Genomic DNA, 15454 nt, shown 5'->3' with positions numbered 1-15454 from the left:
TACGTGCTAAGCGGAGGCTTGATGTAATACTAATTATATAATATTTATATATAGGTTGGGTGATGCAAATGGGGTTTATAAAGGCTGCAATTCAACATCATAAATGTCAGAACTATTTTTGGGTTTTGTTGATGGAGGATGAATCAGCGGATCCGACAATTGCAACGTAAATGATTTCTGCTTTTTATAGTTCCCGTGATCTCATTAATACCATTTCATTTGACGAGAGTAGTGCCGATAGAATACAAGATTCCTGAATGTGTCCCCATTTACTGGTTAAGATTATCATAAGTCACCTAAAGCGTCGTCTGTCACTATGTTTGTAAATGAGCTGTCGTCATGAAAGGGATCTGATGCTTTCAGCTACTGACCGGAAATCTATATGCAGATTAGGAAGTCTGACTTTGCTGTGTGAATGCTTGTTCTGGGGCATGAAGTTAAAGTACCACTGTCAGCCAGGTAACTGGAATATCAATATTAGGTCAGCAATAGCAGGTTTTTGACTCGCCTTTTTTTAAAGGTGGTCCTGCTTTGAAGTTTCATAATGTATCAGCCTTCTTATGCAAAAAACATGCACAGCCCTGGCACTATCCTAAATGATCAAGTTCATATTACAGCACCCGAACCGGAGAGGTAATATGGAGGTGAGCCTGTAGACTAACCTATAACTTTTCACGTGCACTATGAGCCCTGCTAACTGTTCAGGCTTCAGTAATGACTTGGGGTTCTGATTCTGCTTGTGCCAAGTCTAAAGCATGTCTCCTATGGGTGTCTCTATCATATTACCATAGAATATTCTACTTCTAAAATGTAAAAACCAAAAATGAGTAAAATTGTAAAGATGAAGCTGAAGCTTAAAAAGTTTATTCCAGGATCTGGGCCTTGGGCCTAGCGTAGAGATTTATCACACAGAGGCAAAGCTTATGTAAAAAATGGTTTATCTGTTCCATTTTTGTATAAAACACACGGGAGAAACCTAGCCAATCAACACACAGATTTCATTTACAAGACTCAAGGAACTTTTTTTTTTGTTTGTGAAACTTTGAACCTAAAACAACATACAAAGGTTTTCTCTTAAGTCTACACTCTCTGCTGTCTATTCCATTAACTATTTATTTTAGAAAATGAAATCTTTAAAACGAAAATAAACAAAACAAAATTCCACATAACCCCCATCCATCTTCTGTCCCAGTTACAGTACAATGGTAGATGGCAGCAGGACCTTCTCAATCCTTATGCAGTTTTCTGCTGTCCCTTCTTTCCGATCAGAGACTTGTGGATGTGAGGAATGACACCTGCAGAGAAATACAGGTCACATCATTTAGAATTCCATTTATTCATTTCTTATGGGTTTAAAAATGAACAAAATCTGATTGGTGGCTTTGTGAGACAACGTACCTCCTCCTGCAATGGTGGCCTTGATGAGGGAGTCTAATTCTTCATCACCACGGATGGCTAGCTGCAAGTGACGAGGAGTGATACGCTTCACCTTTAGATCTTTGGAGGCGTTTCCTGCCAACTCCAATACCTAAAATGAAGGCATACAAATCGCTCTCTTAAAAACCTCAGAGATCTTCATCTACTATGAGACATTTTTAACCTGAAAGGGTTGCAGACTTTGCTTCAATATGGAACATTCTTATTGAAACAAATATAAAGTTTTTAAGCTACAACCCACCTCAGCAGTAAGGTATTCCAGAATGGCAGCGCTGTAGACTGCTGCGGTAGCACCAACTCTTCCGTGGCTTGTAGTGCGAGTCTTCAAGTGTCTATGTATACGGCCCACAGGGAACTAAAGCAAAATTTAAAAAAAAAATAACTTTAGAAACTTTTATGAACTCGTGACTCGCTTGAATACAATGACCCACGATGTGAAGATACCGAATTAGGTGCTTATATACTATATAGCAACTTTTTTAACATGGGGGAAGAATAATTTTCAGGTCTCGCAGGATATTGGCGGTGGTCAGTAGGAATAATGTCTTACATTACTGGGCAATAGGAAGATGGTCACCCAAATAGATCATTAGTGACCTAAGATGGACAAATTGCTCATAGCTTAAGGAACCCCTAGCAACCTCTGGAGTAACTCTGGTTGAGAAATTGTTGTATAGTGAGGATGAACCCTAAAATTGCAGATATCGTTAGCCGCTTTGCTAGGTAAAATATACACCTGTGATACATTCCCAGGAAATATCTCTGCATTTGACCCGATTATAATAGACTTACCTGCAGTCCTGCTCTTTGAGAGCGAGATACAGCTTTGGCCTTGGCCTTCCCACTGTCCTTCCCAGCCTTACCGCCAGCCTATAAAAACGGGAAAAGACCATAAACTGTATTTTTTTTTCCTCCCACACAGTTCATGCTTATTTTGTATCAGTTGCTGGAAATATATAGCGGTAAACTAGAAATTATAAACATCTCAGCAATGACCAGCAATCCATTATCCATGCATCTATAATGTTCCTGCAATGCTTCCATCTGTGGTGCCAGGTGACCCCCCTGTGGTTTTAGGCCAGACTATTGTTTGTGATCCCCTTCCTCCATATGGTGCAGATTGTCAATCTGAATATGTTGAGTAGACTAGGCACTAATTACGGAAAGTGTAATTAAAGTGACCAGCGAGTCTCCACCTAAAGCTTTGAAGTTAAGTTACGTGCATGGCGTAAGTTAAGTTACGTGGCCTGATATACAATGGATGCTCTCTTCTCTGTGGAAGACATGTAATGCCCTCAGCAGCAAATTTAAATATATAGTTTGCGAATTAAAAGGATGTTCAGAGGCCAATCATTCTGCTGTGTGTCAGGAACGTTGTGTTCTTGGTATTGCGTATTATAATCTTGTGTGTTTTTAGCATCAGAAGTTTTATTGAATTTTTTCATACGTTTTAATTGCGGTAAACATTAATCTTAAACGAAATGCAGGAAAAGCAGCCATGCATTTTGATACTTGAAGTTGGCTATGTGCAGGATGGTCTCCACCAGGTGCGAGATTTTTGTGTTTTATGTTCCCGTGTAAAATATTTTGAACGCTGTGTATGAGCCAGGCAATCAGTAACCCTTATTTATCATCTAGATATCAGAAAAAAAGCGGCAGCCTTATCTGATCTCCATTTTCTTCATACCTTATTTATTAAAGATGTTTTATTGGTGGGGTCAGTGATTGGCAATGAGCTTTGTATACCCAAGTGATGCAAATGGTGGGAAAAACATTCCTGATCTTTGTATACTAAAAACGCCAATTCCACTGAAAAGTAATTTTTTATTGTAGTATACCTTTCATTGATATGAATAGCAGAAAAACAGAGAGCTGTGTGTACAAATAATGGCATTTTTCTTGTGAACAGACTGTTCCCCATTTGATAAATAGACCCCTATGTGTCAGAAACAGGTTCACATTATTTTCAATTATGCAAAAAATACATTTGCATGAGTTGTGTTTATTGAATGCTGCAACTGTACATCCACTATTACAAGAATTTGTTTATCCTTTTTACTTCACTCGGCATCAGTAAGCAAAAGCAGCGTTCTCTGCCAAATCCTTGTCTACAAGCTGCTGATACCGGGACAAGAGGCTTAATTCACAAAGCTCATACCCAGATAAGGTTCCATGTTTTCTAAAATTGCTATTTCTCAAATGTGCGTAAATAGATTTGAAAGCTAGTCATGTGACTGAAAATAAAAGTTTGTGTACATCTTATTTATATTTCTATGCCATGACTATAAATTTTGTAAAGTGCCGTGTAATAAGTCGGCGCTATATAAATACTGGATAATAATACGCATTGACTTGTACCCATTTTAGAGCAGCCAGACTTGTAGCAATGAGAAATATTCAAAGTGTAAAGTAATCAGATATGTATTGGTATATTCAGATTTTGTTAAAAAAAAAAACAATGCACAAACCAGAGACCCCCAGACTGATTTATAACACTTTAGAATGAATCTGACCTCAGCAGGGCGAGCGGCAGCAGCAGATTTTTCTTACCAATCATTATATGAATTCATTAAATGATTTCTTTTCATATTGCAGACTTTTGCAAAGTGTTGTATTTTATTTTGTTATCGGTGGTACCTAGATTGCTCCCGAATCTATAGGTACATATGTTCCCACCATTCATGGATTAAGTTCTAGTTCAGTATCGCCTCCTTTTCCTTTAAGTTCTTGCAGATTTCTGTTTACATTACCATTGCAGCGGGAAATTCGGATTGTTTTGAAAAGAGAGGACGGAGCCAATCCATGCCTGGTGCTGGGGGCCCGGACCCAATCCATGCCTGGTACTTGGGGCCCATACCTGGGTTATCAGGCTGGTCATTGGTCCCTGGTTTGTGTCATAGCAATGTTTATTCCCTCTGTAACATTGTCCTATCTATCCGTGGCCCTGGAATCGGCCCTTATAATGTATGCAGCTATCGGAAAGTAAATGTGAACGCACAGATAATAAACTATGAAGTTATTTATAATAATCCTTGACTACTCCATGGGCAGATGAACATGACTGAGCTCTGTGGGGTGCCATAAATCATATGTTTATTAACTTTTATTCATAAAACATTATGCAGTGATATACAATACATCGGGATGACAAACCTGCAGTGACAGGGGCTGTCAGCCATACATAGACACATAAAAAACACAAAATAAATAGCGTACCCCTATTCTGGCTAGAAGGGGAATGAAAATTATTTAGATGTTTAATTGTACTGAAAACAAGACTGTAAGTGTACCGAGAGTTGGAAAGTAAGGGACCCCCCCACCCCAAAAGGGAAACCAGATGTCTCCCCTCCAATAAGACGGAGGACCTTGCTTCATACCAGGGGACCTCTGATTACAAAAAAAAAAAAAAAAACACCAGGGGATTCCCTCTACTTAACAGGGAAACCCCTCCAAAATATAAATCAGAAGTAACAGGGGCAACCCCATGATTAATAGTCAGAGATTCTCCCTGTAATAATCAGGGCAGCTGGGGATCCCTTTTATAATAATATGGAAAGCTGGCGATCCCTTTTATAATAACAGGGATAGTGGGGGCTCTCTTCCATAAAAAAAAAACACCAGGGGATTCCCTCTACTTAACAGGGAAACCCCTCCAAAATATAAATCAGAAGTGACAGGGGCAACCCCATGATTAATAGTCAGAGATTCTCCCCGTAATAATCAGGGCAGCTGGGGATCCCTTTTATAATAATATGGAAAGCTGGCGATCCCTTTTATAATAACAGGGATAATGGGGGCTCTCTTCCATAATAATAAAATGTGAAAGGGGATCCCTTGCATAATAATTAAGGGTCCCTAATTATTATAGTGGGAAAGCCAGGGGATCCCCCTCTATAATAATCAGGGTCGCTGGGGATCCCTTTCATAATTTAAAGGATCCATAGCTTTCCATTTTAATAACAGGGCACCAAGGTCTCTCCTGCATCATAATTTAAGGTGACAGCGGATGCCTTGCATAATAATTGGGGGTCCCCAGCATAATGAGAAGCCAGTGGATCCCTTCCATAATAATTAGTTGCTGGGGATCCCTTTCATAATAAAATGGGAAGCGAGGGATACCTTTTATAATAACAGGGACACCAGGGGCCTATTCCTCCATATTATTCAGAGGTGACAGGGAATCCCTTGCATAGTAGTTAAGGGTCCCCACAGGGAATCCCCTCCAAAATAATTGGGAAAGCTGGGGATCCTGTCCAAAATAATTGGGGACACCAGGGTAATGCTATATAGGAGGTAATGGGGCTTCCTTGCCTAATAATTAGGGGTCCCCACAAGAACACTGGGGAATCCCCTCTATAATAATTGGGGATCCCTTCTAATAACAGGCACAGCGGGGGATCCCTTTATAATAATGTAACGGGAGTCCCTTGCCAAATATTTAGGGATCTCGCCATAACCAGGAAGCCAGGGGATCCCTTCATAATAATCAGGGAAGCTGGGGATCTCCTTGTAATGATCAAAGGTGACAGGGGATCTCTTGCATAATATTTAGGAGTTCTCACCATAACAACAGGGAGTCCCCTCTTTAATACCAAGGAAGTCAAGGGCCGTCTTGATAATAATGGGCCCCTGGAGGTTCCTAGGGGCCCGGGACACTTTGGGTTCTACAATAGGCGGTGTGAAGTGCAGAGAACTCGGCGGAGGTATCTTTCCTCCACCTATCCCAGCCTGCCCTGCGACTGACTGATCACTCCGCCGTCTCAGCCACAAACATCAGAGTAAAATGCACTTCCCGCCTTTTCCCGGGACAGGCTATGAGGCGCGCGAGCCGGCAGACACACGAAGAACTATTCGTGAGGTAATTACCATGTTCCGGAACTCCGAGCGTCGCCGTGAGAAGGTCCGGATAAAGTTGCCCCCGTGTATACGTTCTTCACTGCTGCCGGTACCGCGTACTCTCAGCCTCACACACACAATAACCCCCCCTGCCTGTCAGGCCCGATCGACAGGACGCCACGCAGCCAATCACGGAGAACCTTCCTAGTTTGAAACCAGTTCCCAGCCTATCACGTGCCGTTTTGTTTCCCAGGTGCCTAGTGGCGCCCCGCCTCTTTCTCCTCAACGGCCGTTTCCCTCCCAAGGCCTCTCAGCTTGTTTTTGCACACGGCCCGCAACCGAGGAGGCGTACCGCTAGCTCGTCAGCGGGATAAGCTAAGCCAATGACGATGTAAGGCAATCCGTGACTGACAAGCGCGCCAACGAATTGAGTGAAGCATTTCATCATAGGACATGAGCTGTCATGCATTGACAGGTCTGTTGACCAATAGGATGAATGGCTTCCTCAGTAAGGCTGGGTCATCCCACTCCCGCCCTCACAGTCTTGTTTGCTTTGGGAAAAAGCTAAAATGGCGGCGGGTGTTAGGTGTCACTGAGGGTTAAGCAGCCTGAACGCTTCACTTCTCGCTGACACCCGGCATGCTCGCTATTTTCGGCGATGTGTTCAAAGATGTGCTGACAGTTGCAGATTTAATGCTATAAAACCGAACAAATTTCTCGATAACACCGAGTTCTGAGTATTTTGTGAACTTTTGTCCTGACCTCGTTATGTAAATGAGCTTTTATGCTTCAAAGTGAAAAAAACTAATAAAAGTTAAAAAATAACATTTTCTTCATGTCATCAAAACTCCCACAGAGCTGACTGAAAAAAGTTCTTCCAGGTTTAAAATTTGAAATAAAATGTAAAATAAAAAAACCTTATCCCTCTTCAAATGATTATATATATAAAATATGGCACCTTTTATTGCATTTGGTTGCATTTACTTCATGGTGGTTCCTGCATATTATGCATTTAGCGACCTCTGAGCTGCTTCCATTGACTTGCATTGAATGCTGCGTTACAGCTGCGGTGAGCTGCATTTGCAGCTGGTGGACTGGAAACGGCTCATAGAACTGCACCAAAGCTGCACTCACCACACAGCGTTCGTCATATATTGCGATCAACTGTAAAAACGGTTCCCGCAAGGGACACCCGTCTGAAGCAAACAATTTCATATATGACACCTAAAAGGTCCAATAATTGAGGGGGTTTAGCTGCCAATGATAATAATATAAAACATTTATTGCAATAAAAATGAAAGCCCCTCACCTGTGTAAGTCTGCATCATAAATCTTTGCCAGACACATACTGAATATTCACAATTACGGGTTCCTCGGAAAGATTGCAACAATGTCACTTTGGAATTATATATGGAATGCAATCAAATCCTAAATATTTATTTGGTAGGGAGCGAGTTGCTCGTGTACTGTAGTCCTGGATGTTTACTGCCAGGTAATTACGTTGTTTGTTCCCGGTTATATACAAATCCAAATAAAAGACGCAGCACACGGCTATATTCTGCATTTCTTTTACTGGTAAAAATAACAAGCGCTACGATGAAAGAACCATTTTGGGCATCCAGGCCCTTCATCAAGTTCCCAGCTACCCCTGCAATGCAATAAATGGGACCTATCATCACATTTTCAACATTATGAAAAGTGGCGATCCCCCCCAAATTTTTTTTTGAGGAGGTCTCCTCCATCTTTACCACTGAAGGGGAAACCTGGAGTCTCCTTGTATACATACGTCACTGCGTATGCCTGCCATCGGGCATGCGTCATCTCCAATCTAAAAACGAGCTTGATCTTACACATGCGCAGTTAGATTGGCGCTCATTATTTTTTTTTATGTTTGGAGAAAGACGACTTACTCAATCTTGTGCCCATGCAGTGAGAGATTGGTAGACGTCAGGAAGAACACAAATGAAAATGGCGCTGGGCGGAATGGTGGGCCCTGGAAGAAGCTAAGACAGCGCAGGATTTGTTGGGGGTGTTGAATGCTTAGATCGAGGGCTTTTTTTTTCAATGAACATTCCACTTTAAAGCGGAACTAGACTAAAAAAAAACTCACCTGCAGATCTCTCAATCCCTCTGGAGCTGTCCTGGTTTGGATCCTGCGTCGTCCTGCAATCTTCCTTTATCCCGGTGTGGAGGAGGTAATGGGTGCCGCCATCTTCGTCCATCTTCTTTCTTGTTTTGGCTACATTATCAAATCTTGCACTGCGCAGGTGTGAGATCGGGTGGCGTATCTTGGTGTAAATAGGGGAAAAAAGACTGCGCATCTTACTGCACATGTGTGAGATTGGCATTTTTTACTCATTTAGGAGAAAGGCCCTTCTGCGTATGCCCGGAATTGGGGCATGTGCAGAAGGAGCAGCCAGAAGCCTAATGGGATGCGTGACGTGGTTATCCCTGGAGGCTCTGCACTACCATTCTGTCCTTACCGCCGCAGAAAAGTTTTACCTAAATTTTTAATGTGAAGTAAAAATTTTGGTTTTGCCAGGTTTAGTACTTGTGCAGCCTGGTGATGGGAAAAACATTTCCTGGTGGTTGACCCTCTGTACTCACCTGTCCCTGTTGCTTTGCAGGGTTTCACCATCTTCTTCCTTCTTTTTTTCCTCCTTACAATCTTTGACCATCTTGATTGGCTGAGCCAGGATTTATTATTAATATTACACAGTTTTTATATAGCACCAACATATTACACAGCACTGTACAAAGTTCATAGTCATGTGACTAGCTGTCCCTCAAAGGAGCTCAAAATCTAATGTCCCTACCATAGTCATATGTCATTAATACAGTGTAATATCAATGTTTTAGGGGGAAGCCAATTATCCTATCTGCATGTTTTTGGAATGTACTGGGTACTCTGGAAACCAGAGTACCCAGAGGAAACCCACACAAACACGGGGAGAACCTGCAAACTCCATGCAGATAGAGTCCTGGCTGAGATTCAAACCTGGGACCCAGTGCTGCAAAGGCCAGAGTGCTAACCACTGAGCCACCATGCTACCCTTCATCCTTCTATAATTCCAGTCCTGCCATACACCCCCCCATGTAAAATCCATACTACCATGGGGACACGCTAATTACATTTTTCTCTTTTCCTGATAATTACACAAGAAGATAACGATCAATCTTTATTTAACCCTTTCAGGTACAGAGACTCTCCCACCTACCTACCTGATACACAAATCCCTCTTTAGTTCTTGTCCCACCTACCTACCTGATACACAAATACCCCCACAGCTCTTGTCCCACCTACATTTCCACCCTTATACATTAACCCGGACCTATTGTGACATTTTTAACAATAGATAAAAGGGTGGATAACCGTTCAAATTTCCTTTTTAAATTAGAAGGTGAGGGCCCATCTCCTCCTGTCTTTATTATCGCTGTAGTTAAGACTGAATGGGAGCCCAGAGCTTCCTGGGTTACAAATATTTTCTTTTGGTAAGCATATATTAAGTAAAAATGTTTAAATACTAATCACTAAACACTAACTAATAATCACCATGTAACAATGAAAGTGTATACAATTTCAAACCAATGCATGAGGTTGAGAACTAAACAAAAGTCCTTCAAATTAATGAAATTAGGTTTGACAGTTCATAGTGCCATATAGGACTGATAATACTATTGGACGCCGTGAGAAAATATCACAACTCGACGCGTTTCGCCTGCTTAGGCTTCTTCAGGGGAGTGTGAGATAACTATATACAAGTAAAGAGTAAAACATTTTAGGACTCTCCAAGTTTTGGAAACTTTCCAAAACATCATCGAACAGTAGACAATTTTAAGTCTAACACAGTACAACTCAAGAAAGCATAATGATGTAAAAGGTAAAGGTAATGGTGTCATATAGGTCATGGGTAATGGTGTCACATAGGTAGTGGAGAGTTATACAATTTCCTGGGTTACATACGTCATGTATCCCAGAAGGCTTCAGGCTGCTTCTTCTGCACATGCTGATCTCACGCATGCGCAGATGGGGCTTTTTCCTGCAACGGGGAAAAAAGTGCATGTGTGAGACCGGCACTTCTTTTACATTTACAACAGGCTATGTCACCCAATCTCGTGCCTGCGCAGTACAAGTTAAGTTGAGGTAGGTAGAAGACGGAAGAAGTTGTCATCTCTCGGCGCTCCCTCCATTCCAGGACGAAGTAAGAATCCAGGATGGCGCCGGACCCAATTGAGTGTGGAGGGACCGGGGGCTCTGTGGAAGTAGCCGTTAGGGGTATTTTTCTATTTTACTGCCAGTTCTGCTTTGAGAGACGTTTTAAATCGTTTTTTTCCATCTTCACTTTATAGCATAGAAGCTAAAAGAATTTACATGTGTACATCAAACACCAATAGAAACCAAAAGTTCTTCAAGAATGACTCATTCTGGGTTTCCATGCTCCGGTTAGGTAATTACAGCACCGAACCAATCATTGTGTGGAATTTACATTGCACTCACATTCTGAGAGGAACAACAATGTGCAAAACAGGCAGAAAAACTACCCTGCATATTGTGTGATGTTCCGGGACCAGCACTGGTGTACGTGTTTGTGTAGCCACTGCAGATGTTGGCGTTATGAGAAACCACACAGCTCTTTATTCACACAAACCTTATTACAATTTAGGATATCTTTGTAATGAATATCACCGCAGCCACCACTGGTTTATTCCTATTTTTATTCGTCTGGTTGGTCAAATACATTCTAGTCTGATTGTACAAATTCCTATGTAATGCCAAGGCATCCAATGATTGAATAAGGTTGTGATATATGGCCAGATATACCACTTTTTGTATCCCTGGAGGAATTTTCCCTCACTTCCTGTGGAATAGTACTCAAAATCGGCCAATCTTCATTAAATTAGTCCAATCTTAAAACTTGTAAACGGAAGCTACAACTTTATTTCCACACCTGGCATTGATTCAGTCTTGCATCGTCCTGGATTCTTCCTTTGTCCGGGGTGCTGCCATCATCTTCCATCCTCTTTCTTCTTCAGCCTATACCAGGAGACTTGGGGTTGCTCCTTCTTCTTTTTTGGCACTTTTTTTTTCCATTTACAGCAGAATACATCCCTTGATCTCACTCCTGCTGTAAATGAAAAAAAAAAAAAAGAGTGCCAATCTCACTGAACATGCGTCAGATCTCATTGAGCATGCATCCTCCTGCGCATGCACAGAAGGAGCGAGCCAAAGCCTCTTGGGATACGTTAGGATGTTCTGCACTCCTAGTCAGTCTTTACTGCCGCGGCGGAGGAGGTAGGGGCTTACCTTTTTTTTTTTTTTATAACAAAAGCACTTAGGGAAAAAACAAGCTAACTTTTGCTTTGGTTATCTACCCTTTTATATAGCGTAATCATTTTGGTGATAGATCTGCTTTAAAGGAGAACTAAAACTGCGCTACTCATCTCTCCACATTGCCTCAAAGGGCACTGCCATCTTCCTTTCCATTTTCTTCCTCCTTATGATCTTGGGCCATCTTGGTTGGCTGTGCTGGGATGACATAACTCCCATCCGCAGGTGTGCAGGACTACATTCCCAGCATGTACAAGGGAAGCCGAGAATGACAGGTTGTGTGCGCATGCCTAGCTCATAACTATTTGACAACTGGGCAGTGACGGGGGAGATAAGAAGAGTTATTGCAGAGGGGAGATCACCTGTCTCTTTTTAAAATCCACCTTCCTGACTTCAGTACCACTTTAAACCTCATACTTGGGTGTCCTTTTTTTTTTTTTGGCAGGACACCATTTAGTTCTATTTTTGATGAATACTATGTTATGTGATGTGATTTTGCATGGAGCTTGCAGGTTCTCCTTGTGTTGGGTTTCCTCCGGGTACTCCAGTTTCCTCCCATATTTCAAAAACATGCAGTTAGGTTAATTGGCTTCCCCCCAAAATTGACCTTGGACTGTATTATTGACATATGACTATGGTAGGGACAATGGTAGGTCAGATAGATTGTGAGCCCCTCTGAGGGACAGCTACTGACAAGACTATGGACTTTGTACAGCGCTGTGTGATATGTCGCCACTATATGAATACTATGTAATATTAATAATTCCATAGTTTTGGAGAACAATGTAAGTGATAGCAATCAACACAGGTAAAGGGCATCAACTACTTTCAATATTATATTTACCAGATCAAAAGGGACCAAAAAAAAGAAGTTCATTGTTAAGCTACGTACACACTTCCAATTATTATCGTTGGAAAACGAACGACGAACGTTCATGCACGATATATACGAACGATCGTATAGCACCGATCCTGCACATAGAGTTAACGACACGATCGTTCGTAGATATTGTACACACAATAGATACGATCGTTTAAGTGATAGAGGAACTATGTGCACGACAGGAAAGTGAACGGACGTTCGTTCATCACGCATGCTCTGAACATGGACGATCAACGAACGACCGTACACACGAACGATGTTCAACGATCGTCGTCCAATCCGATCCGTCGGTCCGGTCGTTCTTTTCCAGCGACTTTCCTCGTTCGTCGGCGTCGTTGGTTACTTTTTTACGAACGATTTTTTGCCCAATCGATCGTTCGTCGTTCGATTGGAACGATAAAAATTGGAAGTGTGTACGCACCTTTAGGGATCACATACACTTTAAACCTTCTGTAAGATCTGCCCTATACAACACTGATAAGATAATACTCTGCTATCTTATCTGAAGACATAAAGATATAAAATAAACAAATTACAGAGCATTAGAGTGACAGAGCGGGTTTGCCGAGGCAGCCTTAATGTGCAGTCCTTGTATATTAGGCACAGCTGATGGATGAAAGTTGGGACACGCCTAATAGGATTATTATCACCATGCATATATATAGTGCTGACATCTAACATTATTACTCATGAACTCAATTCATTAGAAAAGAATAGATTTCTCCTCCTTTATATCTTTAAAAATGTTTTGTGCAACAAGAATTTTTTATTTGTGCCTGACTTCTGGGTTCCGGTGTGATTTCCACCAATGAGGGTACATATTATCACCAATCAATCGTTATCTTTCAACAATGGATAAATGGATTTACTTTCTATTTTTATTTTACATCTTTTTTTCAGATCATTACAGTGTTATAGTTTTACCCCTCAACCACTTCCCTCTAAATATACAGGGTGTCCCAAACGTCACTATATACTTTTAATAAATTCCTAAAAATTACACAAGAAACTGAGTTTAATTGTTGCAGTTTTACTTGCTAGACTTGCAATCATATTCAAACGCCTTGAAGACTAGTTCTTTACCTCCACATGAGCGCCTCCATTTTTGACAATTTTCAGCCACCATCGGACACAAGCCCCTCCGATGTTTTGCAGCATCTCTTCCCCGACCTTGCTGCAGGCTGTGCGGATTCCTTCCCCAAGCTAGGACAGGTTACGGGGCTTAGTGGCATACACCTTGCTTTTGATAGGTGTAAGGTCAGGGGTTTTATTTTCCCCAAATTCGACAGTTGTGTTGGCTAACCTGATGAGAGATGAAAGACTCGCCACTGAACCATATGTTTTCCAAGAGCTGAGGGTGGTTTTGGTACTGGTGTAGAAGTGATTCACACATTTCCAAACGAGCATCATAATCTTCTATTCTTCAGTGTCTGCACAACCTGAAGTCGGTACGGGTAGAGTTTTATAACTCTCCGAAGCATCAGCTGAATCAAACTTTTGTTGAGTTCCAGTGCAGCCCTCTGGATTGCCTTTCCCTGCACCAGGAGTTCGGTGTTTCTTTAGGTGGTGGTAGTAGCCGACCTTCCCCTGCGTGGTTTGTGAAGAACAGATCCTGTTTCCTGAAACTTGCCATGGATAGAATAAATTGTGTTATGCGTTGGAGCAGTGTGACGGCCATAAAGCTTCTTAAACTCGTGCTGAACTGCAGTCTGGGACTGATAAAACGTCTTGTCAAGCGGCAATTCAGCAACACAGCTCCAATGTCAGTTGGCGAGCCATGGTTCAGGTAATGTTACACTTACAAAAAAGCCTAAGTTGTCATATGCTGATGGCCTGAAGTCTCTCTGAATGATACCTGGAGCCAAATAGAAAAAAGGAAGTGTGTAATGACATTTGGGACACCCTGTATGAACTTATAGTAATTGTAGGAACAACTGATTAGCATTTGCATTGCATGTTCTTTAATGTTTGCAATGTTTTTGTATGTTTCCATATTGCTTCCTAAAATAAAAATGTATTTATTTATTTTTATATTTTTAGCTGTAGCCAAAAATAGCAAAAAAGGAAACAAAGCTCGTCCGGGCCAGGAACTATCACCAGTGGGCCACTGAATACTGGAAGAACATCTGAGGAAGTTCTTTTGCTGAATCCAAAGTTGGTAACAGAATGATCGTCATCTTGATCCATAAAATGTGCCACAGCATTTTGCAGTACCATCCAATATCCTCCGTGTAATGCCTGGTGACAGGGATGGATAAACAGTTTTTTTCAAAATTTTCACGACTGTCAGGAGGCTTAAAAAGTAGCTTATGGACCACATTTAACTTTAATTTATGCAAAAATTACATTTAAATTTTTTTAAAATTTTGTTATAAATGATGTGACATATTCCCACAGCCCCAAAAATTGGGGTGTCCTGTCCAGGGGTTTAACTATAAACTTGTAAATCAGCAAGGGAAATTTGTGAAATTGTAAAATATATATTTTTGTGAAAGTTTTTATGAAAATAAATTTCTCAATTTTGTTTATTCCTACTAGTTCCTCAGGTGTTCAATCCACAGTACAGCGCTGTGCTATATGTTATACAAATACTGTTTATTATTATTATTATTAATAATAATAATAATAATAATAATAATAACATTAATGATAATAATAATACAGCACTGCAGGAACATAATGACCAAAAATATACCTCCATGTTATGGCCCAGATTTATTAAAGGTCTCCAAGGCCGGAGAGAATACAATTTCATCAGTGAAGCTGGGTGATCCAGGAAACCTGGTATGGATCTGGTCCAAGATTAAAAACATTTGCTAACAAAAAGCAAATTTTTTTAAGAATTCCATTTCAGGTTTGCTGGATCACCCAGCTTCACTGATTAAATTGTATCCTCTCCAGCATTGGAGAGCATTAATAAATCAGCCCCTATGTTTGAACTACCTAAGAAAGAAGGCAGAAGTCAAATC

The 15454-nt window shown here is 41.1% G+C and overlaps 2 protein-coding genes across 6 annotated transcripts in view; one reads left to right on the top strand and one right to left on the bottom strand.

Annotated features, from left to right (window-relative positions):
• The window catches only part of POLM (DNA polymerase mu), a 44853-nt gene extending 29840 nt beyond the window's left edge, over positions 1–15013 (top strand). For 4 of the 5 annotated variants that reach the window (XM_072402880.1, XM_072402875.1, XM_072402877.1 and 1 more), the window contains one exon: positions 14526–15013. The gene's annotated coding sequence lies outside the window, so the exon portion shown is untranslated. The remainder of the gene's footprint in view (positions 1–14525) is intronic. The other variant, XM_072402879.1, reaches the window with a different exon arrangement.
• H2AZ2 (H2A.Z variant histone 2) lies at positions 922–6464 on the bottom strand. The gene is made up of 5 exons (XM_072402882.1): positions 6304–6464; positions 2230–2307; positions 1679–1792; positions 1399–1528; positions 922–1295 (listed from the first exon to the last, which is right to left on the bottom strand). The coding sequence occupies exons 1-5, from the start codon at positions 6304–6306 to the stop codon at positions 1234–1236; spliced, it is 387 nt and encodes a 128-aa protein (XP_072258983.1). The 5' UTR covers positions 6307–6464; the 3' UTR covers positions 922–1233.
• Positions 15014–15454: the final 441 nt, after the last annotated feature.

The sequence above is a fragment of the Pyxicephalus adspersus genome, chromosome 2 (genome assembly GCF_032062135.1).
Source record: "Pyxicephalus adspersus chromosome 2, UCB_Pads_2.0, whole genome shotgun sequence".
Classification (NCBI taxonomy): Eukaryota; Metazoa; Chordata; class Amphibia; order Anura; family Pyxicephalidae; genus Pyxicephalus; species Pyxicephalus adspersus.
Note: the sequence above shows the minus strand (reverse complement) of the source record. Positions and strands in the feature narration are given on the sequence as shown.